Below are 16775 nucleotides of genomic sequence, written 5' to 3' on the forward strand. Positions count from 1 at the left end.
TTGAATAACTGAATTAATTATAGAACTTTAAAGCCATATGATGCCTTAGAAAATATAGAGGAAGGCAGAACCGATATAATAACTTTTAGAGATTAATGGAAATACGTGATTATGACTCTAAGGAGAATACATATTTACCTCCCAAACAGAGATAAACATGGTCCAGAACCCTGGGCATAAACTACAGAAAATCAAGAAAGTAAGTTAATGGGCAAACTCTTCATAAATCTCAGTAAAACGTGAGACACTTCCCAACATATCAGAGAGTTCACAGCTCTACTGGAATTGGAGGTAAGCATTCTCTTTAGGTATTTGGTTTCTTACTGCTCATTCATCTCAATGTTAACACGAGCTCCATTTATGCTAATAGCATTTATTTTATAATTGCTGTTGATCTACCTTTCATTGTACAAAAAAGATAAATGTTAAGGGAAAGGATTCAAAACTAACATCACTGCTATAACTTACAGGGGCACAGACCCTCTTTGAACCATAAATTTCCTTGATCTAGGAACTTCTTTCTAAAGAAAAACGTTTTGCCATACCTGACCTGACAATTTTGAAGTAAGCAAAATTCACTGCACTCTCACCCTAGGCACAGAAGTACTCACGATATTTCCTGGGTGTCTGGGGCTGCCCACTCCTTGGTCCGCCACACGGATCTACCTCCTAAAGCAAAGCACACTGCCCTGAACTGCTTTTTCTATATTGATACTTATCTTTCTTCCCAAAGCCTGTGAGGCCCTGCTTTCAGCAGGCTGCCACTTAGAGACATTTGATAAGTTAATTTACACTAACATCATATTGAGTAATAATTCCAGGGGAATTTATATTTTTAACAGGAGTGTGTTGGATATATAACACCTCACCCTAAGAGCCAATCTAATGAAGGGACATTTCTCACTGTCCCATATACCTTCTGTGTCTTTTTATGCCTTAGTGTCTTTAAACATGCTGAATGAACCTTCCACCTAGAAGGATCTCTCCTATCCACCCCCATCTCCAGTACGGTGAACTCCTACTCGTTCTTCAAGACCCAGCTCAACATCCCTCTTCTGCTAAGGAGGCTTCTCTAAATTCCCCAGGCTGAGCTGGTCACTCCCTCTTGATTTTGATAAAACTTTGCATACTTGCTGTCTCAATTTCTTTAATTTTTTATGCATTCTTCAACGACTTCAAGGTAACTTCTGCCCTGAACAATCCAATGCCCCTAGTAACCTCCATGTGGCTAAATCAAGTAGACATATTTCAGTCCTTATCTTGACCTCTCAGCAATACCTGACACTACTGACCACCACCCTCACCTCTTTTATTTTCTCTACTCCTTCTTAAAACTCTCTTCTCTTGGCTTTCTTTGTAGGACAGTCTGCTAGACTTCTTTTCTCTCTCTCTTTCTCAACCTTCTTTGTTGGCTCATCTTCCACCTGATCTCTAAATATTGGAGTTCCTTACGGCTATGTCCGGGCCCCTTTCCCTTCTCACGCTCTGATCTCTCAATAAGCAATCTCTTCCACACCCAGGGCATTAATTAGCCTCAATATGCTGATGACTCTTAAATTTACGTGTCCAACCCAGACTTTTGTCCTAAGCTCCAGATTTCCACATATAGCTGCCAATTCAATACGTCTACTTGGGGGTTTCTCAGGTACTCCAAACACAGCAGGTTCAAAACTCTCATTGTTCTCTGCCTGAGACAACAGTCCCTCCATCCATTGAGTTAGCTAAACCAGAAACCAAGAGTCATTATTGACCTACCTACCTCAGCTTTACCACTGTATCCAGTTGATCATCCTTCTGACTCTACCTTCTAACTATTTCACTGTTGACTTCTCTCCATCTGCACTGGTATCCAAGTTATTACCTGACTACTACAGTAGCATGACTCATCACCCTGTATCCACTTGATGCCTCCAATACCTTTCTATACAGCAGGCAGAGTGCTTTTGAAGACAGATTCATTCATTCATTCATTCATTCATTCATTCATCCATTGAAAAAAATGTATTAAGCCCCTTCTAATGTAAGTTGTGACCAATACAGGCATGTCCCTGATCTCTTGGAACTCTATTAACAGCATATGACTGGGGTACCTAACTTAATTGGAATAGGGGAAGGAAAGTTTCTTTAAGGAAATAATTTTTCAGCTGAGATCTGAAGAATGAGTAGGAATTAATTAGGCAAAAAGAGGGCTGGTGTAGGGGAGAGAGCTTTTTCAACAGAAGGAATATCATGTGCAAAGGTCCAGAATCAAGACGAAGCAAGGTATGAGAAAACTGAGAGGGCAGAGAGTGAGAGGCAGAGTAGAGGAGATGAGGCTGGTACTGCTGGGCACAGCCAGGCCCTGAGGGGAGGTGGCTCTAATTGGGAGGTATTTGGGGAGTAGGAGCCCCCTCAAACGGCCCATCACAGTGGATGAGTGTGAGAGTGGGAGTGGGAGCAATTTTCTAAGGAATGACTGCAGAGCTTTCATCAGGGTTTTATAGCCAATCTGTGACCCCTCTCCTTCCCTAGAAGTGTAAAGAACCACTGATGGTGTATGAAAAGCCAAGGCAGGAACTTTGGACTTTGTCCTAAAAGTAGTGAGATGCCATTGGAAATCATTAAGCCAAAAAGTAACATGGCCAGATTGTAAAATCTACAGGGCAGGGATTTTTTTTTTTTTTTTTTTCCGTGTACGCGGGCCTCACACTGCTGTGGCCTCTCCTGTTGCGGAGCACAGCCTCCGGATGCGCAGGCTCAGCGGCCATGGCTCACGGGCCCAGCCGCTCCACGGCATGTGGGATCCTCCCGGACCGGGGCATGAACCCGTGTCCCCTGCATCGGCAGGCGGACTCTCAACCACTGTGCCACCAGGGAAGCCCCATTTTTTTTTTTTTTTAGATTCCATATATATGTGTTAGCATATGGTATATATTTTTCTCTTTCTGACTTACTTCACTCTGTATGACAGTCTCTAGGTCCATCCACCTCACTACAAATAACTCAATTTCGTTTCTTTTTATGGCTGAGTAATATTCCATTGTATATATGTGCCACATCTTCTTTATCCATTCATCTGTCGATGGACACTTAGGTTGCTTCCATGTCCTGGTTATTGTAAATAGAGCTGCAATGAATATTGTGGTACATGACTCTTTTTGAATTATGGTTTTCTCAGGGTATATGCCCAGTAGTAGGACTGCTGGGTTGTATGGTAGTTCTATTTTTTAGTTTTTTGAGGAACCTGCATACTGTTCTCCATAGTGGCTGTATCAATTTACATTCCCACCAACAGTGCAAGAGGGTTCCCTTTTCTCCACACCCTTTCCAGCATTTATTGTTTGTAGATTTTTTGATGACGGCTATTCTGACCAGTGTGAGGTGATACCTCATTTGCATTTCTCTAATGATTAGTGATGTTGAGCATCTTTTCATGTGTTTGTTGGCAATCTGTATATCTTCTTTGGAGAAATGTCTGTTTAGGTCTTCCGCCCATTTTTGGATTGGGTTGTTTGTTTTTTTGATACTGAGCTGCATGAGCTGCTTGTATATTTTGAAGATTAATCCTTTGTCATTGCTTCGTTTGCAAATATTTTCTCCCATTCTAAGGGTTGTCTTTTCATGTTGTTTATAGTTTCCTTTGCTGTGCGGAAGCTTTGAAGTTTCATTAGGTCCCATTTGTTTATTTTTGTTTTTATTTCCATTTCTCTAGGAGGTGGGTCAAAAAGGATCTTGCTGTGATTTATGTCATAGAGTGTTCTGCCTATGTTTTCCTCTAAGAGTTTGATAGTGTCTGGCCTTACATTTAGGTCTTTAATCCATTTTGAGTTTATTTTTGTGTATGGTGTTAGGGAGTGTTCTAATTTCATTCTCTTACATGTAGCTGTCCAGTTTTCCCAGCACCACTTATTGAAGAGGCTGTCTTTTCTCCATTGTATATTCTTGCCTCCTTTATCAAAGATAAGGTGACCATATGTGCATGGGGTTATCTCTGGGCTTTCTATCCTGTTCCATTGATCTATATTTATGTTTTTGTGCCAGTACCATATTGTCTTGATTACTGTAGCTTTGTAGCATAGTCTGACGTCAGGGAGTCTGATTCCTCCAGCTCTGTTTTTCTTTCTCAAGATTGCTTTGGCTACTCGGGGTCTTTTGTGTTTCCATACAAATTGTGAATTTTTTTGTTCTAGTTCTGTGAAAAATGCCAGTGGTAGTTTGATAGGGATTACATTGAATCTGTAGATTGCTTTGGGTAGTATAGTCATTTTCACAATGTTGATTCTTCCAATCCAAGAACATGGTATATCTCTCCATCTGTTTGTATCATCTTTAATTTCTTTCATCAGTGTCTTATAGTTTTCTGCATACAGGTCTTTTGTCTCCTTAGGTAGGTTTATTCCTAGGTATTTTATTCTTTTTGTTGCAATGGTAAATGGGAGTGTTTCCTTAATTTCTCTTTCAGATTTTTCATCATTAGTGTATAGAAATGCAAGAGATTTCTGTGCATTCATTTTGTATCCTGCTACTTTACCAAATTCATTGATTAGCTCTAGTAGTTTTCTGGTAGCATCTTTAGGATTCTCTATGTATAGTATCATGTCATCTGCAAACAGTGACAGTTTTACTTCTTCTTTTCCGATTTGGATTCCTTTTATTTCTTCTTCTTCTCTGATTGCTGTGGCTAAAACTTCCAAAACTATGTTGAATAATTGTGGTAAGAGTGGACAACCTTATCTTGTTCCTGATCTTAGAGGAAATGGCTTCAGTTTTTCACCATTGAGAATGATGTTGGCTGTGGGTTTGTCATATATGCCCTTTATTATGTTAAGGTAAGTTCCCTCTACGCCTACTTTCTGGAAGGTTTTTATCATAAATGGGTGTTGAATTTTGTCAACAGCTTTTTCTGCATCTATTGGGATGATGATATGGTTTTTCTCCTTCAATTTGTTAATATGGTGTATCACATTGATTGATTTGCGTATATTGAAGAATCCTTGCATTCCTGGGATAAATCCCACTTGATCATGGTGTATGATCCTTTTAATGTGCTGTTGGATTCTGTTTGCTAGTGTTTTGTTGAGGATTTTTGCATCTATGTTCATCAGTGACATTGGCCTGTAGTTTTCTTCCTTTGTGACATCTTTGTCTGGTTTTCGTATCAGGGTGATGGTGGCCTCACAGAATGAGTTTGGGAGTGTTCCTCCCTCTGCTATATTTTGGAAGAGTTTAAGAAGGATAGGTGTTAACTCTTCTCTAAATGTGTGACAGAATTCGCCTGTGAAGCCATCTAGTCCTGGGCTTTTGTTTGTTGGAAGATTTTTAATCACAGTCTCAATTTCAATGCTTGTGATTGGTCTGTTTATATTTTCTGTTTCTTCCTGGTTCAGTCTTAGAAGGTTGTGCTTTTCTAAGAATTTGTCCATTTCTTACAGGTTGTCCATTTTATTGGCATATAGTTGCTTGTAGTAATCTCTCATGATCCTTTGTATTTCTGCAGTTTTACCTTGCTCCTTCATCTGCTGTGTGTTTCTCTGTCTTCTCATTTTGCTTAACTTACTGTGTTTGGGGTCTCCTTTTCACAGGCTGCAGGTTTGTAGTTCCTGTTGTTTTTGGTGTCTGCCCCCAGTGGCTAAGGTTGGTTCAGTGGGTTGTGTAGGCTTCCTGGTGGAGGGGACTAGTGCCTGTGTTCTGGTGGATGAGGCTGGATCTTGTCTTTCTGGTGGGCAGTACTGCGTCCGGTGGTGTGTTTTGGGGTGTCTGTGACCTTATTATGATTTTAGGCAGCCTCTCTGCTAATGGGTGGGGTTGTGTTCCTGTCTTGCTAGTTGTTTGGCATAGGGTGTCCAGCCCTGTAGCTTGCTGGTTGTTGAGTGGAGCTGGGTCTTAACATTGAGATGGAGATCTCTGGGAGAGCTTTCGCTGTTTGATATTACATGGAGCTGGAAGGTCTCTGGTGGACCAATGTCCTGAACTCGGCTCTCCCACCTCAGAGGCACAGGCCTGACACCCAGCCAGAGTACCAAGACCCTGTCAGCCACATGGCCAGGTACGTGGAGAGTTTCTTGCCTTTTGGGAAGTCTGAGGTCTTCTGCCAGCGTTCAGTAGGTGTTCTGTAGGAGTTGTTCCTCATGTAGATGTATTTCTGATGTATTTGTGGGGAGGAAGGTGATCTCCACATCTTACTCCTCTGCCATCTTGAAGGTCTCCCTCAACTCCCAGGTTTTTAACTTGGACATCTCCAGGGGAATGCTTGCCTGGGTGGCTTTGGCATCAAAGGTGCAAACTCAGCCAGTTAGAACACACCTGGAAAATGTTTCTCAAAAACATGTTGCTTTCTATGGATAAATTTGTTGGTTTATATAGTTCAGAATATGGACTATTGATCTATGTTAGGAAGTATCCCCTGACTGATCACGCACTTGCTTTCGAACCCACTAGTTTTCTATAAACCAGTGAGACTTCCCAGACCTCACTGGTTGCCCTGAGATTGTATACATTATTAAAGATGTTCTGATGAACTCACTGTAATAAAATTACAGCTCTGAAACTTGTAATAAAACTCTGGTTTACTTTTGAGCAAAGAAGAAAAAGAGAAAAACACTATTAAACCATCAGACCAACTTGTACACCCATCTTGTTTTCTTCCCAGTGTATCCAGACTTGACAGAAGTGAGGATAATTTCATTTGAATAGAAAGCATGCCCAAGCAACATTTTTTAAAAAGCTGAATTTTACCAAGTACTTTTTCTTACAGCTACACTGTAAAAAATTCATCTCCTAGATGCAGAAGTTGGTTTTTGTGCTTTGGGTTTTTATGTTGCTATTTCCTTTCCTTTAGAGCAGACCATTTCAAACTTTGCATATCTAAGCAAACCAGTTACTTGAAAAGCAGCTCTACTTATATTCTCAGAGTTTTACTGCTCTATATAGTCAATGTCTTGGTTTAAGCCAAAGGGAATTTGTGGTTTCTGAGATCAGAAATTCAACTACTTTCTAAAACGAAAAGTTAGTGATTAAATTAGCCATTTGTAGACCCAATCTTTGGTTCTAAATGGTACTTAAATGCTTTAATGACATTTCCACTATTTTGTAGTAAAAACATGTCAATAATAATAACCTGTATCTATAACAAAATAAAAAAAGAATAATGTTGGAACCTCTACTAGATATTCTAAGTCTTGCTTAAAAACATATATCTTATTCCATTTTCCTCCAAAGAAAGAACAGAGAACATGGAAAAACCTTTCCTCCCATCTAGTGGCTGGAAAATATAAAAATGCCCTCCATGTGTTTCTTGGAATTCCAGGCATTAGGAATTGTCTGACATCTGGTTGTTCACTCAGTTAAGCAAATATAAATTCTAAAATCTTTACCAAAGCTGAGCCCAATGGAGAAATATATGTCTATGATGATTCACTAATCAACTTGTCTTAAATCAATAACATATAAGTCTCATCAAGCAGAAAGAAGGGCCATGGTGCTTCCTAATTCATTAATCTGAACCTACGATTAAAATAATAATAATAATAATAAGGCTGTATGTTTCTGCTAACTGAAAAGGGACTTCAATTCTATTTGCCTCTAAACCAGCCAGTGCCCTAGATCTCTCCTGACCCTTAATTGCCCCTTGTTGGCCCCACACCTTGACAACTCTTCTCTCAAGAGCTGCATGTGCTGAATTCACTAAAGAGAGCCAAGAAATTGTCCCTGAAACTGGCTGCATCCAGGGGCCTCAGCTCCTGAAACTTTGAATTCCAGACTCTGATACTGGCAGCAGGGCCTCTGTGCAGGGCTAAACCAGCCCACAGGAAAGCCGGTTTAGATTGGTTATGCAGCAAGAGGGATTAATGCTTGGTCTACCTGTCTTGTATATGCCTTGTGCAGACGTCAAAATCTCTGCTGAATTGTGCCTATCTCTGATGATTCTCACAGATTCAAAGAATGAATTTTGTGTACAGTCAGCAAAGTTCTGAGAGCTCCAGGAAGAAGAGGAAGGTCAGCCAACCAGTGAAAGTCTTCATCCCTGACAGAAAATGAAAGTTAGATGCCTTTGCTACTTTTATTCTAAAATAAGTTTATTTTGCAACAAATATGCATGAAGTGTCTTAGGAGGAAAGTAAGTTCCTATCACCAAAACCTTTTACTAAATTTCCTGCTCAACTTTTTGAGTCAGTTTACTAAGTGCTAAATTACTGGGTAGGACATGGGTTTACTTTGCCACAAGGAAACAAGGTCACCAGGGCTGCTTTGGGACAGCATTACTTCAAGGCTGAGTTAGAGATGAGACACCCTTTATATTTGTAAAAGAACCACAGCAGCTATTTTGAAAAGAAATAAGCGTTGTTCTCAAAGGAAAGAGGGTTTTCTTTGCATAATTAAACTTCCCAGGTACTTAGACTACTGTGAAACGTTTTAACTTGTTGTAACCTGTGTGCTAGAAGCCCTCTTTAGCTTTATTAAAATTCCCACAAAATTGCATAGCATACGTGTGGTGGTGCTTATCCAGGTGTGATTTTTGTGTTAACTTCAATCACGAGGTTGATCAGCTAAGTGTTAGACCAAAACGTACTCTCCCTGTAGAGTTCCTCAAAGCTGGTCCTCCACCCTGTTCTGTTGGCCAGCCCGAGACAGGACTAGGCTGCAGTGCAGGAGCCTGGCTCCCTTCTGAAGGCCGATGTTAAATGCTTCCCCCAAAACTTCAGTTTATCAGTCTGTAACCTGCAGATGATGCTACCAGTCCTCTCCTTATTCTGGAAGAATTCTGATAGACTTAATGATTAGTACCAGATGAATAATAAACGATGAAGTATTATTTTTATTATTTATATAACATGAAATTTAATAATTTTGTTTAAATGGATAGGACCAATAAGTTAAATGTTATAAGTGTGTGTGCTTTCTGGTTAAATAAAGCCAAAATACGAGGTATTTTTTGGCTCATCTTTTTTTTCTTCATTCAGATCAGTGTAGAAAGGACATCAGTACCTGGAGTGCTTGTTAAAATACAGATTACTAGGCCTGCCTCATTTCTACTAATCAAAATCTCAAGGGGTGGGCCCTATGGAAAACTCCCCGGGTTCTAATGCACACAAAAGATTGAGAACCCAGGACCCCTGATCCAGGCTAAAAGGAGAATCCCTGCTAGACATGCACTTTAGCCAGCAGAAGGCTGTGGGTTGTAACAGAGAAAAATCTGAAGGATCCTGCCTGTCCAGCACTACCTTTTGTGAGACTCTCATCCATTTCTGATTGCCCATAGGCAGCCTCCAGACTGGAATCTTGAGTTGGCCTGTAGCACTGGGGCCTGCCAGAGAGGAGCATTTTCCCTTCTCCCAGCATGTTAAGTATACTCACATAAGCTCACTCTGCCACTAAAAGGAGGAGGAGGGGGAAGGTATTGGGTTTATTATACCCTTGATAGAATTGTAGCCTGAGTCACCACAATTTCTTTTAAGAGAATCATATAAAGAGATTAGCTGTCTAGTAGAAGGATTAGGTTTATTTTGTGTCTCTCCAGAGCGTAGATCCAAGACCAAATTGGTGAAAGCTATAGGAGGTCATTTGGACTCAGTATAAGGAGGAACTTTGTAACTCCACAGGTTGTCAAAAATTTGAAACAGGCTGCCTTGTGAGGCAGTGATCCTACCCGCCCCCCAAGCGTTTGAACACAAAGGAGCTTCATATATACTCTAGGAGGCTTTGACTCTCAGAGCAAATTAGTTATGGGGAGTAATTAGTCAATCTGGATCTCAGAAAGAACCATTTTGTTTAAAAGAGGAATTTAGCTCTTAATCGATATTTATAATTTTCATAAACTTAGCCTAAGGTGGCAGGTCCTTTAAGTCTAGAATCTGAATCTGTCTAGATACTTTTTTAGTGAGTTTACCGTCTCTATTAACACCCCCCCTCCCACAATGGATGCTAATAGGTGGAATGTGTATGTCTGATGCAGTTTGTGTGAGGCAGCAGAGAGAAGTTGCTGGGCCTGTGCCCTGGGCTGGGCACACAAAGGAAGAGATCTGCTATCAAGAGGATCTGAGAACCAAGAAAACGTGAACTAGCTGATTTTACACAGCAGAGTTCATATGTGCAACCAGCTATCAAGATTGGAGGCTGTTCAGTGCTATTTACTGGATGATTTTTTGGGATGGGGAAAAAAAAAAAGAACCTCTTTTCTAGTCTATTCATTTCTGTCCTTAATAATAATGGAATGAGTAAACGTAAGTTCATCAAGGAGCTGGAACTTCAGGGAAAAGAAGGAAGACTTAGACCCCGAGCTGGGGAGCCTAAGCTTTGGCACACTAGCCATTTCCTCACCCTGCTGGTGCCTGGGTTATCAGTGCGCTTATAAAAATCAGCTGCAGATAGCTTGGAAACTGGGACATTGTTAAATTAACATTTTTGCAGGGGAAGTTTGGCTGTCTGGGGTTTTTCTGTCTTTACAGAAAATTGGTCTAGCTGGAAAGAGACAGATTAGGTTCATGATTGCCACTAGCCTTTGAAGCCAGGCACCAAAACCACACCTTCATTTCCCTTCTTGTAGGTCCCTATGGTATCTGGGTTCTTTCATTCTCCAGCTCACCTCTACCAGGAAGACACTGGACATGTTCATCAGTGTCAGTTACATTCACACAAGTCCAAAGTTGTGTATATGTTTTTTAAAATAACACTAACCATTAGAGCCAGTTTTCAGTGTGTCTTAAAATTGTCAATTCATGGTTTCAAACCCAACAGTACTGGATCTTGAGAGATTTCCACAGATTCTTATAGTAAAAATAATTCTCAGAATTCCTTCACCGGTCAGAAGGAAGACCCAGGTGATAAAATGAGAGTTAACACACTGTGCTTTTAAGAGTTAAAGCAAGGTCCTCCCACGGTGAGTCTAGATTCCGAACAAGCGAAGAAATGCCTTTGTCCCAAATGTATTCTCTTTAGAAATTATTAGTTTATATATATATTTTTAAAAAGGTAATATTTTCAATGTGATTGTGTGTTTGTGTAATGAGGCCCTGGCTGAGGCTTGCTATGCAGTTTGCAAGTTTCTGTAGAGGAGGAGGGCCTTAATTAATGGGCTCTTTGGTTTTGCAATGGTAAAGCCAAGATCCTATCCAGAAATGGAGAGACATGAGGTGCTAATCAGCTCACATCACTTCCCCTTGGGTGACTACATCTCTGCAAATAGGGTCTACCTTCTGGGAGTGTCGAAGTTGTTGAGACTGACTCTGGAGGTGGTGGGCTCACAGTGGGGAAGGTGGAGGGGTAAACTGATCACTGCAACCTGGCTGGAAGTTGCCATGAGATTTGCTCAGTAGGGGACCCTGGGAACAAGTCTCACTAAACAGTCTTGTCTGGTCTCAACTGTGCCATGAGGTTCAGCAGTACAAGGGTTTCCCCGTGGCAGGAGTGGTGAGACAGGCAGATTCAGAGAGCCAAAAACATCTAAGACAGACTGGTGGAGCACAGGCCATTCCTTGGGGATTCAAATACTTAGGGACCTGGTATAAGAGTGGGGTTCGTTACTTGTGTACCGCAGGACTCCTGAAGGCTGGAGGAGTCTGGGGCATCTGGATTCCATCTGGATAATTACTAATCGGCTCTAGGGTAAGGAGGCAAATTTAGGTTTTCATCTTTCTGTGAGCAAGGTAGTTAAGGAAAAGGCTAGGGTGCTGGCTGCAGAACCTGGTTGCCGTTTTCTAGACAGGTTATTTCCCTGCTCTAGCCCTCGGATTACTCAATCTATAACATGTGGATAATAGCGGTACCTACCTAGTGATACAGTTGTGAGGATTAAGCCAGGCAATTCAAGCTAAGTGCCCAGCGTGCATATAGTCGGTGCTCAACAGGTGTTCATCACTTTTGCTATTTTTTAGCTCTTGGCACGTCCCCTTTCTTAGTCTCAGGAGCTCAGAGTTCCTGTGCTGCTTTTTGCCTACCCCGAGATACTGCATGGACACCCTCTCCAAGCCTGGGCTGGCACCTGAACCATGCTCCCAACTGCTTCTGTTCTCAGCACCCTCCCCACTCCTTTCCCTCAAGACAGTTTGATGGAAGGGAAGCATCAGATGAAGCTTAATGCGCTGCCCTCCCACATGTGCACTTTAAAACAAAAGCTTGTTTATAAGAAAACTGAATCTCACATAGGGAATGAGATATGAGAAAAGATTGAATAAACAGGGAAGAAGAAAGTCTAAGGAGAACTTCATAGCTGTCTTCAAATATATGTGAGGCTGTCTGGAAATGCAGGAACCACAGATACAATCTGTGTTGTTCCAAAGACAGAACACACAGACCCAGGAGGAAGAAGTGGCAGGGAGGAAGGTTTGGGCTCAACATATTGAAGAATTTCTCCCCCATGCAAGGTGCCTGGCACACGGATTTTAATGTTTTCGTTAGCAATTAGAGCTGCCCATGACTGCTTCTTTTTTTTTTGAATGAGTGAATCAGTTTTATATGGAATTTTGATTTTTTTGGAAAATTTTTAAAATTCTTTTTAATCTCTATTTTTATTTATTTTTATTTATTTAGTTTTTTTAAAGAAGATGTTGGGGGTAGGAGTTTATTAATTAATTTATTTTTGCTGTGTTGGGTCTTTGCTTCTGTGCGAGGGCCTTCTCCAGTTGTGGCAAGCAGGGGCCACTCCTCATCGCGGTGTGCGGGCCTCTCACTATCGCACCCTCTCTTGTTGCGGAGCACAGGCTCCAGACGTGCAGGATCAGTAGCTGTGGCTCACGGGCCTAGTTGCTCTGCAGCATGTGGGATCCTCCCAGACCAGGGCTCGAACCCATGTCCCCTGCATCAGCAGGCAGATTCTCAACCACTGTGCCACCAGGGAAGCCCTATTTTTATTTTTACAGTTTGATGATTTATCACAGAGCAAACACCTAAGTATCTACCACTCATTCAAGAAATAGATCATTGAATTCCCTGGAGGTCCAGTGGTTAGGACTTGGCGCTTTCAGCTGTGGCTCGGGTTCAATCCCTGGTCGGGGAACTAAGATCCCACAAGCGGCGCAGCGCAACCAAAAAAAAAACGATCATTGCCAGCATTCCAGAAATTGCCTTTGTACCTCTAGCAAAGGGCTACTCCTCTCTTCCCCATAAAAGTAACCACTATTCTTTGACTTTTTTATCCGTGACTGCTTCTGACTGTAATGAGTTCCCCATCACTAGAGGTGTTCAAGCCGAGTTGTCCAGGATGTTGCTCTATGGATAAGAATTGAATCAAATGAATATTGAGGTCTCTTCTAGGTGTAAAATTCTATGACACTGTTATTAAAGGTAGAATTTCAACAGAGAGATTTTGGGAGCAAAGCAACATTTTATAAATCCTTTTCCCAAAAGGCAATAGAGTGAAGTTGTTAAAGCTGAGGGTTCTGGAGGTAGACATTGCCTGGGTTCAAACCCTGGTCATCCTACTTACTAGCTGTGTGACTCTGGGCAAGTTTTTTGCTCTCTCTGTACTTCAGTTTCCCCATCTGCAAAATGCGGTCCATAATAGTGTCTCTATCGCAGAGTTATCGTGAGAACTAAGTGAGTTAATATAGGTAAAGCACTTTGAAGAATGCCTGGCACAAAGAGAGTTAATGCTCAGTACACGTTAGTTACAAGGTATTATCTGATACCCTTGCTACTCTGCAGCTTTTTACCTCTTTTCAGTATGTGGAAGGAAGTCCCTTCTACCATAATTGACCCTGACCTTGTTTTTTCCTAAATCATATGCCAGCCATGGCCACTGTAATTAACCAGTGCACTGTCTATCTCCTATAGGCAAGCTTTAAAGCTAAACAAGCAGGCAGAGCCTGTGACGCACAGTTTATGAAGGATCCTGCTGATGAAACTCAATCACGGCCGTGGACACCTTAACCCTGACACATGCCTGGCAAGTGGTGGATGCCCAGTAAATACTTGTTGAATGAATAGATGAACTTGGCAGGGTTCTTATTATTTCCTACATTTTATTTATTTATTTTTGATTCGGTAATTTCATTCACATGACTTAAAATTCAAAAGGAACTAAAGGCTATAGAGTGAAACACATCCCTCCCGCCCTGTCCCCAGTTTTCCTCCCCATAGGTGAGTAAGGTAACCACTTTCTCATATGTCTTTCTAGAGTTATTTTAGGCATAAATAAGTAAACATACTAGCATACGCACGTTGGTTTCTTTCCCTCCTTTTTAAACAAACAGCCACATACACTGTTCCAGGTACGTTTACTGATGTGGTCACAGAAGTGGGGGTGAGCATGGGCGCACTAAGGATGAATTAGAGAAGAAAAAGCTCAGAGACAGAAAATCAACCAGGCAACTCTTGCATCAACCCAGATGTAAAGTGATCAGAGCCTGGGCTAGTATATTAAAGGGGGTAATCAGGGAAAGAATTGTTTGAGTGGGTTTTTTTTTAAGTTTTACACCAGGGTAACTGCCACCACAATCAAGATATAGAGCGTTTCTGTCACCCCCAGAAGTTCCTTCATGTTCCTTTGTAGCTGTGCCCCCCCCCCCGGGCCCACATACCCACTCCTCTGCTTTGTCAGAGTTTTTCAGCTTCTGTGTTTCAGGCCTACGTGGTGTGGTGGGACCTCCACTCGGCAGAGCTAATCATAGTATTAGTCAACCGCAGTGGCACTTCCTCTGGGCTGGGCATTCTACTAAGCACCCACTCGTGCTCATCCATTTAATCCCTTCCACACCAAAGGAGGCAGGCCCTGCTGTTATCTCGATTTCTGATGAGACATCTAATATACAGAGAAGTGAAATCACTTGCCCAAGGTCACACAGCTAGTAGAGCCAGAATTTTGAACCCCAAGCAATGTGAAACTAATCAAGAAAATACTCAAACTCCAACAGAAAGACTTCATTACTATTTAACCAGAACAAGGGAGGGGGGTAAGAATCCTTCGCAGGTTAATATAGAATGGATTTGTCCAGCAGTCTTCAAGTGTGCTTTAAATGGCTAGTAGCCTTTCTTCATGGGCATTAGTCAGTCAGCAGGCAGAGTTTCATTCCCTGGCCTTCGATGTGCACACCCGCCACACCACTTCCTCCTAAGAAATTACAACATTCAGAACTATCTCTTTATGGTAAAGAACTGGTGTGGTCAGGGTATTACTGAGAAGACAACTATCTCTGCCTATCTATGGGTCCAAGAATATGCATGTCATTCTGAAACCACAAGGAACGTGGTTAAGTCCCCTGGTCACATCTCTCAACAAAGATTTATCTGTTTCGCTGTTGCCTCCAAAGAGCTTTCCTCCTGGACTAAGATGTTAATTCATGGTGATGTCTACTAATGGGCCTTCCCTAAAAAGGAGCCTATTAAAGGAATTAATTACATTGAAGGTTCAGAAAACTTCCCAGCATAATGAAATGGCTCCCCAGCTGTAATAGCCTGAGAAAGAAACCACCGATCTAAATCCTGAGACAAGTTCCTATAAAGTGAGAGGCAAGTTTGCTCAGGTAACTACAGACCCTAGGAGAAACAAGATAGTGAAAATGTTAACAATGAAACCAATTTTCACTCACTGATGGGGTTTTATTAAATATAGATCATATTTTTCCAAAAATTTCAAGTTCTTTATTACCGCCTCTTTTATGAGACCTATGTTTGCCACTTATTAATACTACCAATTAACATTAAAATGCAATTTTAATGTTTTTTTTAATAAGAAAATAGTTCTCTCCAGTCAACATAGAATAAAAGATAATGGAGTTAGGATGGATCATGTGGCACTCAAATTCAAGAGAAGGTGGTAGAATTATCCTTTCTGGAAGTCTAGATTGGTTTCAATGCAGTGTTGCCTAAAGCCCAGGGAGTAGATTAGGTGACTTTCTGGTCTCTTATTCCTCTGTATGGCCTGCTTGTACACTGTCCAAATCTCCAGAAATGACAATAGCAGAAGAAAAAAATAATGGCAGAAGATTAACTGTAGTGCTAAGGATTGTGCTAGTTACTGATAAACCACCAATTTGTTGGTTTCCAGGTAGACTGAGGAGGGTAGCGTAATGTGGAAAACTGGCTAGCAATTTGGCAGAATCTGGGTTTTAATCTTAATCTTGGTTCTCCCTTTATTTCTGGACAAGTCATTTATCTCCTCTCTTCTTCTGTTTCATTAGCTGCAAAATGCAGATGGTGACCCACCTAGGGTTTTTAACAGCCAGGAGGTAGATGCAAGGGGTGGTGACAGCCCACGCTAAATCTGGCCTTGTGCCTGGAATCCCTCTGCCTGGGCTCTGGGGTAGTTTGGAGGAGGAAAGGAGAGCTCCCTTGGGGGCCCAGCCCATTCACCACTGGTTCTAGAGAAGGCCTGATCCCCAGGAGCCAGGGGAGACCATACCAGTCCTCTGGCCCCTCCTCCAGACATTAAGGTTACTGTTGAGCAAAAGTGAGACTTATCTGAACCTAGTCTACCGTCAACTATAACATGGGCTTCACTTGGAATGAACTCAGCCTTAAGGTTGGGGCCCAGGGGAAAGGTTTTTTAAAATTATTATTATTAACGAAACTCATTTACAATTACGGTATACATAGAACAGTCATTTACATGCTATAAACTCTTTAGGAGATTATGGTGGTGATACACTATGTAAACTAACTTTGAAAAGTTACAGAGGTTGCAAGATGATTAAACACCTTTCACTCTCCTGCTATCGTTTGGATTTTAAGTGTTTCTTAGAATGGGCAAGTGACATAAAATCTAACCTACTTCTACCTAAAAGTCTAACAGTTCTGATGGAAACTGTTAAACCAATTCTGCAACCAAAAGACAAACGGCTTAAAACTGCCAGGTATCAGTATTA

General features: G+C 41.5%; 1 protein-coding gene across 1 annotated transcript in view; it reads left to right on the forward strand.

Moving 5' to 3' along the window:
* HORMAD2 (HORMA domain containing 2) overlaps nucleotides 1-8846 on the forward strand; it is a 74893-nt gene extending 66047 nt beyond the window's left edge. The window contains exon 11 of the mRNA XM_022550902.2: nucleotides 7912-8846. Within this exon, the coding sequence (XP_022406610.1) occupies nucleotides 7912-8016 (105 nt within the window). The 3' untranslated portion in view covers nucleotides 8017-8846. The remainder of the gene's footprint in view (nucleotides 1-7911) is intronic.
* The last annotated feature ends 7929 nt before the right edge of the window (nucleotides 8847-16775 follow it).

Source organism: Delphinapterus leucas, chromosome 14 (genome assembly GCF_059928025.1).
Source record: "Delphinapterus leucas isolate spDelLeu-1000000601 "Yukka" chromosome 14, BTC_Dleu_Yukka2, whole genome shotgun sequence".
Classification (NCBI taxonomy): domain Eukaryota; kingdom Metazoa; phylum Chordata; class Mammalia; order Artiodactyla; family Monodontidae; genus Delphinapterus; species Delphinapterus leucas.